Raw genomic sequence first — 15,641 nt, forward strand, 5'->3', positions numbered from 1 at the left:
TACGCATGGACCCTAAACTCTCACTGAACATGCTATGGGAACTGATTCCTTCAAGTAGCAATTCAGTTCGAGTTCCAGCTTTCCTGGATGTGTGATCTTGGGCATGTGCACAAGAAAAACATCAGAGATTAGCAAGTGCTAAATAGAGGGTTTAAATACGGTGACAGAGTACAGACTGACATGATGGCTACTTTATAGAGTGTCAGTGGACATGGACAGGGCCTCTGAGCAGGTGATTAATAAACTGATAACTGAGTGAAAGAAACAGTAAGCCTAGAGAGGGAGGCTTGGAGACAGTGAGTTGGGGATTAGGGAGAGGAGAGCAGGGAGAGAATTCCAGTAGAGGAGGGAAGGGTAAGTCTGTTCAAAAATTAGATGAAGTGAGATTTATACATGTAGAGTGCAACATAATTTCCAGTTGGGGTTGGAAGAGAGAGAGAGAAGGAGGCCAGAAGGGAAGGGGAGACCACGCACGAGAATTCCTGACTCCTGTGTGCCTGTGCTTCTGAGGGCCTGACCGCTCCTGTCAGTCTCACCTTTGTCCTTGTCTCTCTTCTCCTGTGAAGGTTCTTCTCAGTTGCAACTACTACTTGACCCTGTTCAGTTTATAATAATAGAGCTGCTTATTGGTTTTATGTAAGCTCTCTCATTTAATTCTTAACAACCTGAGGAAGGTTATTATCCTGATATACTTTTTTATGGATGAGAAAACCATAAAGGCTTCGAGAGCCTATGTAACTCGAGAAAGGTGAACCATCTAGTAAGGAGCAGAGTCAAGCGTTAAACCCAGGACGGTCTGACTTCAGGTCCACATTCCTCGCCACTGCACCACGCTGCGCCTCGCTCAGGCCCACATCTGTAAGAACGTTCATTCCACTTAGGTCTTGATCCTTATTACCTAGCCATCTCTGTGATAGAACACTCAGTTTCATCTGCTAGCCAGATGCAGATATGAGAATGTTTCTTACAGACACAGTCTCTCTTAGTTATGGAAAGCATCTCAATTTAGGAAAGGCTGGTGCGAAATCCAGGTTCTGACAATTTTTCTGTGAGCTTGGGCAAATTTTAGATTGAGTTTCATCTCATTATCTGAAAAATATTATTTCTCTAGAGAGTTATTGAGAAATAAAAGACATACTTTAAAGAAAGTTCCTAGGATAGTATCTAACAAATGGCAGAATAAGTGGCTGCTTAAGAAACAAAAACAAACTCCTCATTTTATAGATAGGAAAACAGATTTGGAAATGTCTTGCTGGGAGAATAGATGTTCTACTTTCTCCATCCAATTTCCATGTTTCTAGCATTCGACAATGCAGGCTCATTGGAACTGCTAAGGGTATTCTGTTGTATTATGTCCTTAACAATGTCCATTCAGGTTGAAAGTTTTTTTCCCCCTAAATTACAGAGAAAGATAATGTATCACAGTGCCAGATTTGTAAAAGAGAGATGATGATATCTGTATCATAAGACTGAGAGGACAAAATGTAATAAGAGCTCGAAGTGTTTTAACAGACATGACATATTTCATAAATGCTCTAATTATGAAACATTTCCATGAAACACCATAACTAAAAATGATTAGAAATCTTATAATACATAAATTGGGATTAAAAGGACTCTGGAAAATTAGAGAAGTGATTTGAAATAAGAATGTAACTCAAAAGAGATAAACATGAAGTGCTTGAGGAAAAGGAAGTGACTTTTAAAAACTGTTTATTGAAAATGCAGTTAAAATGGAAGACTGTGTATACTGTATTTTTAAAGCCAACTGAAAAAAGATGGAGATGCACTAAAAATGATGCTAAGAATTGAGTTTATGAAGATCAGGTTTATGCTGTGCTGCTGTGCTCAGCTGCTCAGCTGTGTGACCCTATTGGACTGTAGTCCACCAGGCTCCTTTGTCCTTAGGCTTCTCTAGACTAGAATACTGGAGTGGGTTGCCGTTCCCTTGTCCAGGGTATCTTCCCAACCCGGAGATCGAGCCCGCATCTCTTGAGTCTCCTGCATTGGCAGGCAGGTTCTTTACCACTAGTGCCAGCTGGGAAGGTTAAGTTCAATTCAGTGTAAAGAGTAAGTGACTCTCCCAGGTTGGGGGCAGGAATGCTAGGGATAGTCGGGTATGTGGTTGCTTTTTACATGGTGTGCTTCGTGAGTCCCTGCTGACTGAAAATATTCTCTGCCAGGTGCCACAGTGTCTAAAGTTACACCAAAAGACCTTGTCTTTGGGCTAAGGTTAAATATTGTTATAAAGGTCTACCTATTTAATTTCAGGTACTGGTTATTTCTTAAAAGAACCTCACTGGCATTAAAGCAGGAAGAATCAGTTCAACAAAGAAGAGAAACTCACAAACACTCTTTAAATCAATTCAACAAAGAAGAGAAACTCACAAACACTCTTTATACTTTTCCAAAAGATTCTTCTAAGAAAGTTTCTGTAATACTATGCATTAACATGGGTTGTTTACCCTGAATATGCAAAACTCACCATGTTTTTTGAGTTGATAAATTTCACAAAATGTTTATTAAAAATGTTTTCTTTTTTATAAATATTTACATGGAAACTTACTCAAACCTTTGAAATAACAGAGAATATCACAAAAATGTTTAACAGAGACCAATAGTATTTTAAACATATTTCCTGAAAGAAACAATATCCCTTAGAAAAGATATAGGGTACTTACCTATCTAGATTTTAACAAAATATTCTTTATAGAAATGGGTTATAATCTTTACCACAGAAACAGCAAATCTGCACCTATATCAAGAGAGAGATTTAAATAAACCAGCTCTCATTCACTTTCTCCATCGGAAGACATCCATTTAACACAGTGTTTCTCTTTATATGCAACAGCAGCCTCTGCTGGAGAAAGTATGCTTTCTAATACAAAGTATTAGCTTAAACCTATTTTGTACTGGAAGAACTCAGATACTTTCCATTTCTTGCTTTGAAAAGTTAAAATAATTTTCAAGGTCTTAAAGATGTGCGAGCCTTATCAAGTATATCCTTTCTGATTTTGGGGTAAGCTGGATGTGCTTCAAGAACCTGCAAACACAAACAAAATAAAGCAAAAACTTAACTTATAATTCGTTATCAAGAACTGGGGAGCCACAAAACTTACTAGCAATGGCATTACAGTTGAGATTACGTTATAATAATATTGCAAATACAAGAACACTTTTTAAAGATGACATCTGAGATGTGACATGATGACTTATTTCTCTTAACAGTAATTAGGTGAAAATGGTAAAAATGCACCACTACATGTGGAAAATACAACAAATGTAATTATTTTCTTAAGTAGATCAGTTATACAAAACAATTATGATCAATGATTTAAGATACTTTTTGAAATTTAGCTATTTATGCATGATATTTAACAAATCTTTAGAGATATTTTTACCCAGGAGTACACATCAGATTTACCTGGAATGATTTTGAAACATACAAATTTCCAGGTCTACTGAGTTGAAGAGTAGGGTGATAGTCATAAAGAAAGAAAAATCAAAACTCCACAAATTACTCTAACATATAACCTTAACCTTAATGTGAAATGTTGCCTTACATAGAGACTCAATAGCAATCAATAGCAATCACTGGAGTCAAGTATTCACTATAATGATGCTGACACAGTTATCTGGGATAAGGTACACTACATAATTCTCTGCTAAGGTTCTTTTCTTGGAGCTCCCAACAATATTTAGTACAATGCCTTTTATGAAATATCAATGGGACAATGTATATATAAAGAAATTGCAAATTCTAAAACTGCAACTCAAAACTTTGTCATTTAGCAAGGGATCATTTAGTCAGAAATCAGTCGCTCAATCATGTCTGCTGCTTTGCAACCCCATGGACTATAGCCTGCCAGGTTCCTCTGTCCATAGGATTGTCCAAGCAATAAAATTGGAGTGGGTAATTATTCCCTTCTCCAGCGGATCTTCCCAACTCAGGGATCGAACTCCGGTCTCCTGCATTGCAGGCAGAGTCTTTACTGCTTGAGCCATCAGGGAAGTCCAGAAATCTATTACAGAAGTGTAACTGAATGACTTTTAAATGACAAAAATACATCTTTAATTTATAAATCTCATTCCTCTAATAACCAGACTTGGACACAAACATCAGAACTTCTATTCAGAACAATGACCTGGAGAATCTATAATACTCTTCAGATATTTTCTGACTTAAGGATTAAATTTGTTTAACATGCTTCTTGTCTAGCCTCCTCCTTTAAATTGGCAAACCTTATTTGAGTCCTAGTTAAAAACATGTTTTTGATTTAAGTAAACTTTATTTTCTAAACTTTGAAAACCGGTAATTTCTTCCAGACATATCCGACGAGGCATTGAACCAAAATAGTACATCCTCTATCTCTATTCATGTACAACTTGATATTAAACAAAAGTAGGAAATAGCACATCTGAAAAACTTTAAGAAATATAAATTTAAGTGTTACCTGGTGACATACGTCAATTGCATCCACGTATCTTTTTGCTTTTAAGTAATTAAATGCCAGTTTGTATCCTGTAAAGACAAAACCCCCAGCAATGATATAGTATTATTTATTTATAGAGCACACTGCTAGTAATACCTTTCTTGGCTTCCTCCTTTGTTTGTTTATGCTAATATTAGAGACCTCTTAGCGGAGGGTGATGACTGTACCATGATAGGAACGATAAGATAACAGAAGGTGGAGTGATCCAAGAGGAGAACAGGTATCAAAGAAAACAGAGTTGGAACAAGGGACCACCTCTGGGCTAGAAGATGGCTGGCCATCCCACAGATAGGGTTTTGTAACTTACAGAAAAGTCTCATTTGTTTCAGATTACAGTAAAAACTGATCATAGAGCAGTAATAGCTGATAACACAGCTATCCCTTTACACAGTACTGATGTACTTAACACATCAGGCAAACTGGATCCTGAGGTTTACATTCTGTTAGGAAAGAACATACGTTAAGTAATTATGGAAGTACGTGAATGATTTCAAAACTGAAACAAATGCTATGAAATAAAGGCACAGGCCAAGAGCACCGTGAATAAGAAATCTGGGGTGGGTGTCAGGCAATGTGTGAAACCTGAAGGAAGAGGCATAATGTAGGCCAAGCGGGTGGGAAGAAAGAATTCTGTTCGGCAAAGAGAACTGCACAGGGAGAGGCCAGTGGTAGAGGGAGACACAGCAGCCAAATGGAGCTGGAGTGCAGGGGGAGCAGAGGGCAGCGCAGCAGGGGTGCTCAGAAGGCAGAGGGTTAGTCATTCGACGGCCACATCAGCCACATGTGATGGTGAAATGGCACACTGCAAGGATTATTTATTTAAAATTTTTAGTTATTATTTTTGGCTGTACTAGGTCTTACTGTGCACGTGCTTTCTCTAGTAATGGCAATGAGAGGGCTTTCTCTAGGTGTGATGAGCAGGAGCTCTTTCGTTGCGGTGTGTGGGCTTCTCCCTGCGGTGGTTTCTCCTGGTGTGGAGTACAGGTTCTAGGTGCGCGGGCTCAGAAGTTGTGGCGCATGGCCCCAGAGCATGTGGAATATCCCCAGACCAGGGATTGAACCTATGTCCCTTGCATTGGCAGGCAGATTCTTAAACAGTTGGACCACCACGGAAGTCCAAATACTGACATTTTTGAAGAAAGTTTTAATACATTCTTAAATAACTGTTGTTCTATAATATGAAAGCTAATTTCATCTCCTTAGTTCCTTTAGTAGTAAGCAAACTAAGGAGATGAAAAAGTAGATTCAATAAATAAAATATAACACAATGTAAAGTAATATGTAACTAATAATATATTTTGCTTTACCACTTAAAAATATGAAAAGGAAATTTGAATGCTGCTCTAGGACTTTAACCAAGGACCCTTGAAGAAAATTTTTAGAATTTCAAAACAATGTTTTAAAAGAATTATTGGCTTAATGCAATCACGGTAGTAAGAAGGAAGGAATAGAAATTATCTAAAATTCATAGTATTCAATTCACACACACACACACACAATTAGAAATGTCCAAGATGAAAACAGTATCAGAGAGGTAAACTTGATATCATTAGAAAGGAATTATAAAACAGAATAATAAATAGTTTGTGACATTTAAAAAGGAAAACAACTTAAAGATGTCATGCCAAATATGGAAACTAGAGCCAAAAAAACCTGGACATAACTTTTGGTTTCCGGCTTCCTGACTAGGAAGACCTTTGAGACCTTAGGCAAGTCACCGTTAGCTGTCAATTTCAAGTTTCTGCATCCAAAAATGGGGATGATAACCCTGCTATCTCTTAATATAAATTTAAAGATCAAATGAAACACTTGTGAAATGCTTTAAAAAAATTTCAGAGTACCACACAAATACTCATGTTTTTTTAACTGTGTAAACACTAAATTAGAAGCACAAAGTTGTCATATTGAAACAAACTTGATAGATCATTTCCTTCAAAAAAAACTTTAGAGAGGAAATGAAGAGCTACTCATGGCAAAGAACATGTGTACCGCAGTTTCATTACACCTGTCAGGCTTCTAAGCATTCAACTCTTTGTGTAATCAGGAAAAAAAAAAAAAAGAGGAGGGGAGGAGAAAGCCTGAGCTCGTGAAAGCAAGAAAACAAAGACACAAACAGTGTGAACAGCCCAGTGACTGTCACGTAACCTGGGAACGACTGTGAAGAGAGAAACACGACTGTGTTCTCCTCGCAGTGGATCTCAGTTTCTGGTGTCTTTCACAGTGACAGTGCCCAAACTTGAATTCTATGAAAAGAACACAACTATGACTTAGGATTTCCTGACAAATGAAAAAAATGCATCATGAACTTGGCCAGAAAGGCTGGGAGTATTGGATGCAACGATGATCTTAAAGAAAGAAACTGTAAGAATTAATTGAGAGCCTCAGAGAAATGTCTTTACAGAGAAATGTCTTTAAAGAGAGGTCAGAGGAGCTGATAAAGTCACCTATAAAGTTCAAAGAGAATACAATGAAAGAGCGAGTCACCTGGAATCTATTTGCTGGTCTTTGAAGGAACAGAATATTTAAATAACTAAACTTCTAATTGCATTCCTTCTGGGGAATAAAGCATCGGAATTACATATATTTTAAAGATTTTAAGGAATTTTCATATTGCAAGCTGACTTTATTTGTAACATGAACAAAACCCAAGAAGGAAAAATACTATCTACAAATTAGTTTCTGTGCTCTGAGCAAGTCTAGTAAAGTAACAGACCTGAGAAAAAGTAGGGGAACTCCTGAACTGACAGCAGTAAGTTTAAAGATGACCTATCTGACTGTAGATTAAATATGAGTCATTACCATGACACCAATGCTAAAAAGATAAGAGGTCATCTTGAGTTGAATTATCAACTACTGAATGCCTCATAAAAAAAAAAAAGCTTCATTATACATACAATTTGTTCTTAAATCACACTTAACAATTTTTTCATTTCCAGTAAAACAGATCAGGAAGGACATGGACAAATATGGCCTTTTCCAAACTTATTTGGCCATGAAATCTAATCTCTTCACGGTCAACTCTCTTTTTCAAAGAAGTAACTATCAGTATCTCACCCAGTATTTCAAAGCAAGTTTGGGAAATACTATTTGGGAGTTTCCAGGAGACAGCAAGGAGGGCGAAAGACTTAAAAGCAAGTCTTGGGAAGAATGAAGAAGCGCCTGAGAATGGTCTGGAGAGAAACTGAGGAGAGATGTGACGGAGTTTGCAGTTCGAGAGCCATTATGTGTAAGTAGGGGAGAACTCTGCGGGTTGCTCCAGAGAACAGACAGGGCAGTGTCAACAAAGGTGATTCCAGCTCAACACAAAGAGAAGCCTGGGGGGAGCTCCCTCACAACGTGGCTGTCAGTGGTCACTAAGAATATTCCAGGTGCCGCCCATCTGTTAGGGACCTTGGCGACTAGCCTTCCTCAAACCAACAGTCTACCCCTGGGACAGGATGATGTTTCCAGATGCTCAGGGCAAAAAAAAAGTTCCATAGTCAACTTATCGTGGGAAACATGTTCTCTATGTGATATCCACCACAATGCATATTAGGGCTTAGAGTCTTTGAGAAGTTTTGCAGTAAAGCAACCAGCAGAACTTGATTTAATGCAATGTTTTTCTCACTTCTTTCACAATGAACATTTTCTCCCACAGTACTACGTTTTTCAATTAGAGGGTGAAGGGAGAAAAAGGGGCAGAATTAGACTAGATGTCCTCTAAGGCAACTGAGGTCGAGTTTGAATCTCAGCAAACTATACCTAATAAATTAGCAGCTAATAATCTATTAGGAATGTAAAATTTATTTCTCAGGAATGACAAAGGATGTTGGCTGTTAATGTATATTTTGTCCTTAACAAGAAAATCAAATTCATTTAAATGAAGGTTTACACATAAAACCCACATTTCCGGTGAAAACCTACTGTTCAAATGTTAAACTCACCTACTGCTGGGTTTGTCTGGTTGCCATGTTTCCATGCCATCTCATAGTTTAAGGCAGCGTCCATATATGCTTGCTCTTTCTCCATAATGTAGCCCATATATTCATAAGCTTTGCAGCATGACTACAAATAAATACAAGATGTATCAATAGATTAAGCTTGATATCACTAAGATTTTATGGAGTGCTTATGACTATAGAGGTCAATCATATTAACTTATTTAAATGGCCCATAAAACAGTGGTTTTCAATCTTGGCTATGCAATCACATCATCTGTGGGACTTAAAAAGATTCTGATGCCAAGCCCCTATCCCAAACCTACAGGATCAGGATTTTTGGGTGAGAGGGAAGGACATGTTTTATACATATACTTAACACTTTTTATTACAAATAATTTTAACAGATATAGAAATGACAGTATAGTGGACCCCACGAATCCGTTTCTTTACCAATTAATGCCTAATACTGTCTCCCTTTTACCCCATATTTGTCCCTCTGTATTGTCAGATAAAAAATCCTCAGATACTATATCACTGCGTTCATAAATGTTTTAGTAGATCTATTTAAAATCAGAACTTTCTTTAATCATAACCACAGATTATCATACCTAAAATGTAACAACTCCTTGACATTACCAAATATATAGTCACTATTCAAATTTCAAATAGCCTTAACATAATTTTTTATTTGCTTGTCAGGATGAGGATCTAAATAAGGCCCACACACTATAACTGATTTGAAATGTCCCTAAGCTTCCTTTTCATCTAGAGGTTTCCTCTCTCTCTCTCTCTCTCTCCTTGCAATTAAATGTAGGAAAAATATGAATGTTTATCCTAGAGTTTCTCACAGCCCAGATTTAGTTGAGTGCATCCTTGTGGTAGTTATATAATACATTCCTATGTCATTGATAGTTCCTGGAAATTGTATTAGATCTAGAGGTTTGGATCTGATTTTGATTTGAGGGAAAGAGATGAAGCTACTTACTTCATAGATCGCTGCCCTGCCAAGCCACGTTGCTCCTCAGGAAAAAGCAAAAATGCACAATGCTGTATACATGTTTTTAGGTATCTTATAATTGCTATTTTTTTCCCCAGAATGTTAAGTTAAAAAAATTTGAAAAAAGGGAAGTATATTAAAACTCATATGTTTGTTATTTTTATATGTTATTTTTCTGTTTACTGTAATTTTACTTTCCTTTATTTCAAGAAGATACACCAATAATATTTTCATGAAAACTATTAACCATTAAAAAATATAAACATGGGATCAGGGTAAATACACATTTACCCTTTTGCTTAAGGCTTCAGTAGAGCTCAGCATAGCACTGTAAGATCCTGTTTCACATTTTGATACTTTTTTTATTAATTTTAAAAAATACTGCATTAAATATCATTCATCTTGATTACTGTGATGCACTGAGTGTTTATGTCCCCCTAAATTTATATGCTGAAATCCTAACATCCAATGTGATGGTATTAGGAAGTGAGGCTTTGGGGAGGGTCATTTGGGTGGAGCCCTCCTGAATGGAATTAGTGCCCTTATAAAAGGGAGCCCAGAGAGCTCTCCTACTTTTTTCTGCCCTGTGAAGACACAATGAGAACTCAGCAGTTGGCAGCAGGGAAGTGGGCCATCACCAGAAACCCAATCATGCTGGCATCCTGATCGTAGACTCCAGCATCTATTAACAAAACTGTGAGAATAAACTTCTGTTGTTTATAAGCCACCTCTGATAATTTGTTACAGCAGGATCACTTAAGATAATTACATTAAGTGTCCCTTTAAAGTTTGGACCCAGAGTGAGTGTTTCCCTTGTCTCACCCCCAGTCTGACTGTCTGATAGTGTGTTCTTCACTCAGGAGGCACATAATGTCTTGTGATGTTATACCCATGCATTAATTCATAATGGTTGGAAAATAGTGACATTCTATCATTCTCTCCTCATTTCTTCATTAGCTGGACAACATCTATAATTGGAAACATCTCCTTTTCCATCATTTCATTTTCCAGCAGTATTATTCACACAGAAAAGGCAAGAGAGATACTTCTTTCCCTTTACTTGTCAGCTTTAGAAATAACAGTTTATTAGCATATTTCAGTGGTGACCAATTAAGTTTTTTTTCTTTTTTATATCTTTGTAAACTCATGGATTTAAACATATTTGGTGTGTTATTCAATGCAGTCATTATTGATGTCTGAAGTGTCTCAGCTTTGGCTAGTGGGAGTGTCCTCAAGTTGGCTCTGGATTCCCTGACATGACTCCAATCATCTCTGATAGCTTCCTTGCCATCTGGTACGACAGGATGGTCTAGTTGCATCTTGTACATTTCCTGCCCCATATCTGGATGCTCTCCATTTTTAAAGTATATAACTCAAAAGTTTCTAAGCTCCAGTTCCTGAATCTCATGCTTCCCATATGAACATGCCTAAATAACCATCATGTCTAACCTCCAAACCAGCCATCATGTTCAACCATGCAATGTACTGCTGTCTGAGTTCTGGCAAATTGAAATTCTATCTGTATCGAAACCTTAATTCCCATGAAATCTCATTTACAGAGGTCAGTTATTTGGCACTTTAGATTTTTTAAAGTCTATTAATAAGTATTGTGTTTTCTTAAAGCCAATGTAACTTAAATCACATGTACAAACCATAAGTTGATAAATGTCTTAATACTTTCAGTTTTTCAAGTCCCTAAAAGAATAACTTAATAGTATTAGGTGATCATGACTTCTCTTTAAAAAACAAATGATCCATTTTGAATTCTAATTGGCTCAAAGAGAATAAAACATAGATTTACTGTGATTAAAGTTTTGAAGTAACTGATAAGAATCCATAAAGATGAATACCCTTAAGTTTCTAAGTTGAGCACAATTATTTCTCAGTAAAGAGGAACATTCTTAACTTTAAAAAGGTCATAAAAAGACATCCTTTTGGGGGCTATTAAACACCAAAATGCACTGTCAGTAAAGAGCCTTAAATTCTAAGGACTTCAAGATTTTTAATTTTATACCTCATGATAAGGACATTTTATTAAACAAATCAAATTAAATGCTGAAAAGACTTCCCCCCCATAAAATACATTATGCAGAGTGTATTCTAATAATGTGAAAACAACATGCAGCTGCAGTAAATTCATCAGGAGTATTTAATAGGAGGGACAGACGTCCGCAATTAATGTTCTTCTGCAATTTTCATTAGTTCTGGGATGAGATGGATAATCACAGGCAAATGCTTGACATTCCAAAACACTTTTGGTAAGTAGGGCAAACCACAGCTGAAACTTGAAACTGCATACATCTTTATTTCATTTTCAAGGGCAAATAGCTTTTTTATTATTAATGTTTATATCCTGATTGTGGTAGAAATAAACATTTAATTTTCCAAAAACACAGACAAATCCCTAGAAATGGACCAATACTCTCTAAAGCCCATTATAGAATGTTTATACAACCAAGGCTAACAATCACTCTTTCCTCCTCAGTCTCCTCCCCCGTGGGCTTCCCTGGTAGCTCAGCTGGTAAAAAATTTGCCTGCAATGCAGGAGACTCCGGTTTGATTCCTGGGTTGGGAAGATCCCCTGGAGAAGGGACGAGCTACCCACTCTAGTATTCCTGGGCTTCCCTGGTGGCTCAGATGGTAAAGAATCCGCCTACAATGCAGGAGACCTGGGTTCGATCCCTTGGTTGGGGAGATCCCCTGGAGGAGGGCATGGTAACCCACTCCAGTATTCTTGCCTGGAGATCCCCATGGACAGAGGAGCCTGGAGGGCTAGAGACCAGAGGGTTGCAAAGAGTTGAACACAACTAAGCACGGCACCTACCCTGTTATGCCGCAGGCACCGTTTTATCAGTTCCTCGGCCATGTCGTATTTTGCTGACTGAATATAAATATCAGCAAGCAGCAGCCAACTCCTCTCAAAGTCCTCAGCATCAATAGGATTCCAGTTCATTTTCGCAATCCGCTTCAGCTGATTTCGGGCCCGGGGAGTCTGTTTCAAGATCATATGAGCTGTTGCCATTCCCAAAAGTGCTGGAACATGATCCTTCTGTAACAAAACACATTTAGACCCCCAGATACAAACATAAAATGTCTCATGTTTCAAAGAGAAACACATGGAAAGTAGCAAGAGCCACATAATATATGGACTGGCCTGTGGATTCTGTCTCTGGCTTCACTTAAATACTGTGATATGGTCATTATTTAGCACATCAGCTAATCTCAAGATACCAGGAAGAACCATCTGGTCAAAGGAATTCAGGAAGAAGGGAAGTGCCATAACCACACAATTCCAGGCAATAAGGACAACTTGATCTTTAGTGGGATTGACTGTTTTGGTTTTGTACAGAAATAGAAAAAAAATTCTATCTCAATGTAGTCCTAATTGTACATTTATCATTCTGGTTCCTTAGTTATTTCACCTGTAAATTAGATAACCAACAGAATGATATATCTGCAAATGATATTCCTTATCTAGACTGACTTCCATTGCTCCTTTCCCTATCCCTTTTCATTTTATTCAAAGGCCTTTTCTTCCAATAAAGTGTGACCAGTGAAATGTTATTAAGGCATGCAATGAATTAATCACTTGGAAATTATATGAAATAAACTCCTGCCTTAAAAGATGCCTTTAGATTTGGACTCTGCAGATCCTTGATAGTGACTGTAAGAGAGATGTTATCTTTTTAAAGAGAGTTCAAAGTTAGAAAATGTCATTCTGTGAAATCAACAAGCTAATAAAAACTGGTATACAATGGAGAGGGGCTTCCCTGGTGGCTCAGTTGGTAAAGAATCTGCCTGCAGTGCAGGAGACCTGGGTTCAATCCAGGGTTGGGAAGATCACCTGGAGAAGGAAATGGCAACCCACTCCAGTGCTCTTGCCTGGAGAATCCCAGCACCAGCCATCTATTCAGAAAATTAACATACCAAAGCAACAATGAGTATGTATCTGATAGAGCTAAAGTACTTCTTAAATTTCAGCAGAGGGATTATAATGATTTTTTTTTTGTATGTGTGTGCACAAATTTGCCAGTTTTTCTTTTTCCCTTAACTTTTTAAAAAATTTCATTATTATTATTTTTTAACACCAGAAACATTTTGTATTGGGTATAACTGACTAACAATGTTGTGACAGTTTTAGGTGAACAGGGAAGGGACTTAGCCATACATATACAGGTATCCATAGCTCAGGTGCTAAAGAATCCACCTGTAAATGCAGGAGACACCAGTTTAATTCCTGGGTCAGGAAGATCTCCTGGAGAAGGGATAGGCTACCCACTCCAGTATTCTTGGGCTTTCTTGGTGGCTCTGATGGTAAAGAATCTGCCTCCAATGTGGGAGACCTGGGTTTGATCCCTGGGTTGGGAAGATCCCGTGGAGAAAGGCATGGCAACCTACTCCAATATTCTGGCCTGGAGAATCCCCATGGACAGAGAAGCCTGGCGGGCTTCAGTCCATGGGGTTGCAAAGAGTCGGACACGACTGAGTGATCAAGTACATTCTTCCCCAAACCCCTTTCCCATCCAGGCTGGCACATAACATTGAGCAGAGTTCCATGTGCTATACAACAGGCTTTTGTTGGTTATCCATTTTAAATATAGCAGAGTGCACATGACCTTCCCAAAGTTCTTAACTATCACTTCCCCCTCCTGCAACCACGAGTTCATTTCTCATCTGTGAGTGTCTGTTTGATAAGTAAGATCATTTGTATCATTACTGTTTAGATTCCAGATATAACACATGTCGTATGATGTTTCTTCTTTTCTGTCTGATTTACTTTACTCAGCACAACACTCTCTAGGTCCATCCATGTTGTTGTAAGCGGCCTTATTTCATTCTTTTTAATGGCTGAGTAATATTCCATTGCATATAGGTACCACATCTTTTTTATCCATTCTTCTCTCGACGGATATTTAGGTTGTTTCCATGTCCTGGCTATTGTAAACAGTGCTGCAGAGAACACTGGGGTGCATGTATCTTTGGGGGCCATGTTTTTCTCTAGATATATGCTCAGGAATAGGACTGCAGGCTCATATAGTAGCTATTTTTAGTTTTTAAAGGAACCTCCATACTGTTCTCCATAGTGGGTGTACCAATTTACATCCCCACCACCAATGCAGGAGGGTTCCCTTCTCTCCACATGCTCTCCAGCATTTGTGAATTTTTTGATGATGGCCATTCTGACCAGTGTGAGGTGATATCTCATTGTAGTTTTGATTTGCATTTCTCTAATAACTAACAATGTTGAACATATTTTCATGTGCCTATTGGCCAACTGTATATACTCTTTAGAGAAATGTCTGTTCAAGTCTTTGGCCCATTTTTTGAGTGGGTTGTTTGCTTGATGCTATTAAGTGTCATAAGCTGTTTATAAATTTTGGAGACTAATCCCTCATCAGTCATATCATTGGCAAATATTTTCTCCCAATCTGTGGGCTGTCGTTTCATTTTCTTTATTGTTTCCTTTGTTATGCAAAAGCTTTCGAATTTAAGTAGGTCCCACTTATTTTTTCTTTTACTTCCATTATTCTGGGGGATGGACTGAAAAAGATATTGCTGTGATTTATGTCAGAGAGTATTCTGCCTATGTTTTCCTCTAATAGATTTAAAATGTCCAGTCCAACATTTAGGTCTTTAATCCCTTTTGACTTATTTTTGTGTATGGAGTTAAGGAATAATATACTTTCAATTTTTTTTACATGTGGCTGTCCAGTTTTCCTAGCACCATTTGTGGAAAAGACTGTCTTTCTGACATTGTGTAGTTTTGCCTCCTTTGTTACAGATTAATTAACTATAGGTGCATAGGCTTATTTCTTTTTTTTTTTTTTGGAATGCTGTTCCATTGATCTATACTTCTATTTTTGTGCCAGTACCATACTGTTTTGATGACTGTAGCTTTGTATTATAGTCTGAAGTCAGGATGCCTGATTCCTCTAGCTGTTATTCTTTCTCAAGATTTCTTTGAATATTTGGGGTCTTTTGTGTCTCCATACAAAATCTGAGACTTTTTTGTTCTATTTCTGTGAAAAATAGCATTGGTAATTTGATGGGGTTTGCATTGACTCTGTTGATTCCCTTGGGTAGCATAGTCATTTTGACAATATTGATTCTTCCAATCCATGAACATGGTATAACTTTCCATCTGTTTATGTCTTTTTTTATTTATTTCATCAGTATCTTCTAGTTTTTGGAGTACAGGTCTTTTGTCTCCATCATCATCAGTTCAGTCGC

At 37.6% G+C, this 15,641-nt stretch overlaps 1 protein-coding gene across 2 annotated transcripts in view; it reads right to left on the bottom strand.

Annotated features, from left to right (window-relative positions):
• Nucleotides 1–1,696: 1,696 nt before the first annotated feature.
• TTC21B (tetratricopeptide repeat domain 21B) overlaps nucleotides 1,697–15,641 on the bottom strand; it is a 96,773-nt gene continuing 82,828 nt past the window's right edge. For both annotated transcript variants that reach the window (XR_005719091.1, XM_040229258.1), the window contains 4 exons: nucleotides 12,235–12,459; nucleotides 8,417–8,537; nucleotides 4,455–4,522; nucleotides 1,697–3,043 (listed from right to left, as the gene is read on the bottom strand). Coding sequence is in view for 1 of the 2 variants with exons in the window: in XM_040229258.1 (XP_040085192.1) it covers nucleotides 2,966–3,043; nucleotides 4,455–4,522; nucleotides 8,417–8,537; nucleotides 12,235–12,459 (492 nt within the window). In the remaining variant the exon portion in view is untranslated. The remainder of the gene's footprint in view (nucleotides 3,044–4,454; nucleotides 4,523–8,416; nucleotides 8,538–12,234; nucleotides 12,460–15,641) is intronic.

Source organism: Oryx dammah, unplaced genomic scaffold, assembly GCF_014754425.2.
Source record: "Oryx dammah isolate SB20612 unplaced genomic scaffold, SCBI_Odam_1.1 HiC_scaffold_27, whole genome shotgun sequence".
NCBI classification, from domain to species: Eukaryota; Metazoa; Chordata; class Mammalia; order Artiodactyla; family Bovidae; genus Oryx; species Oryx dammah.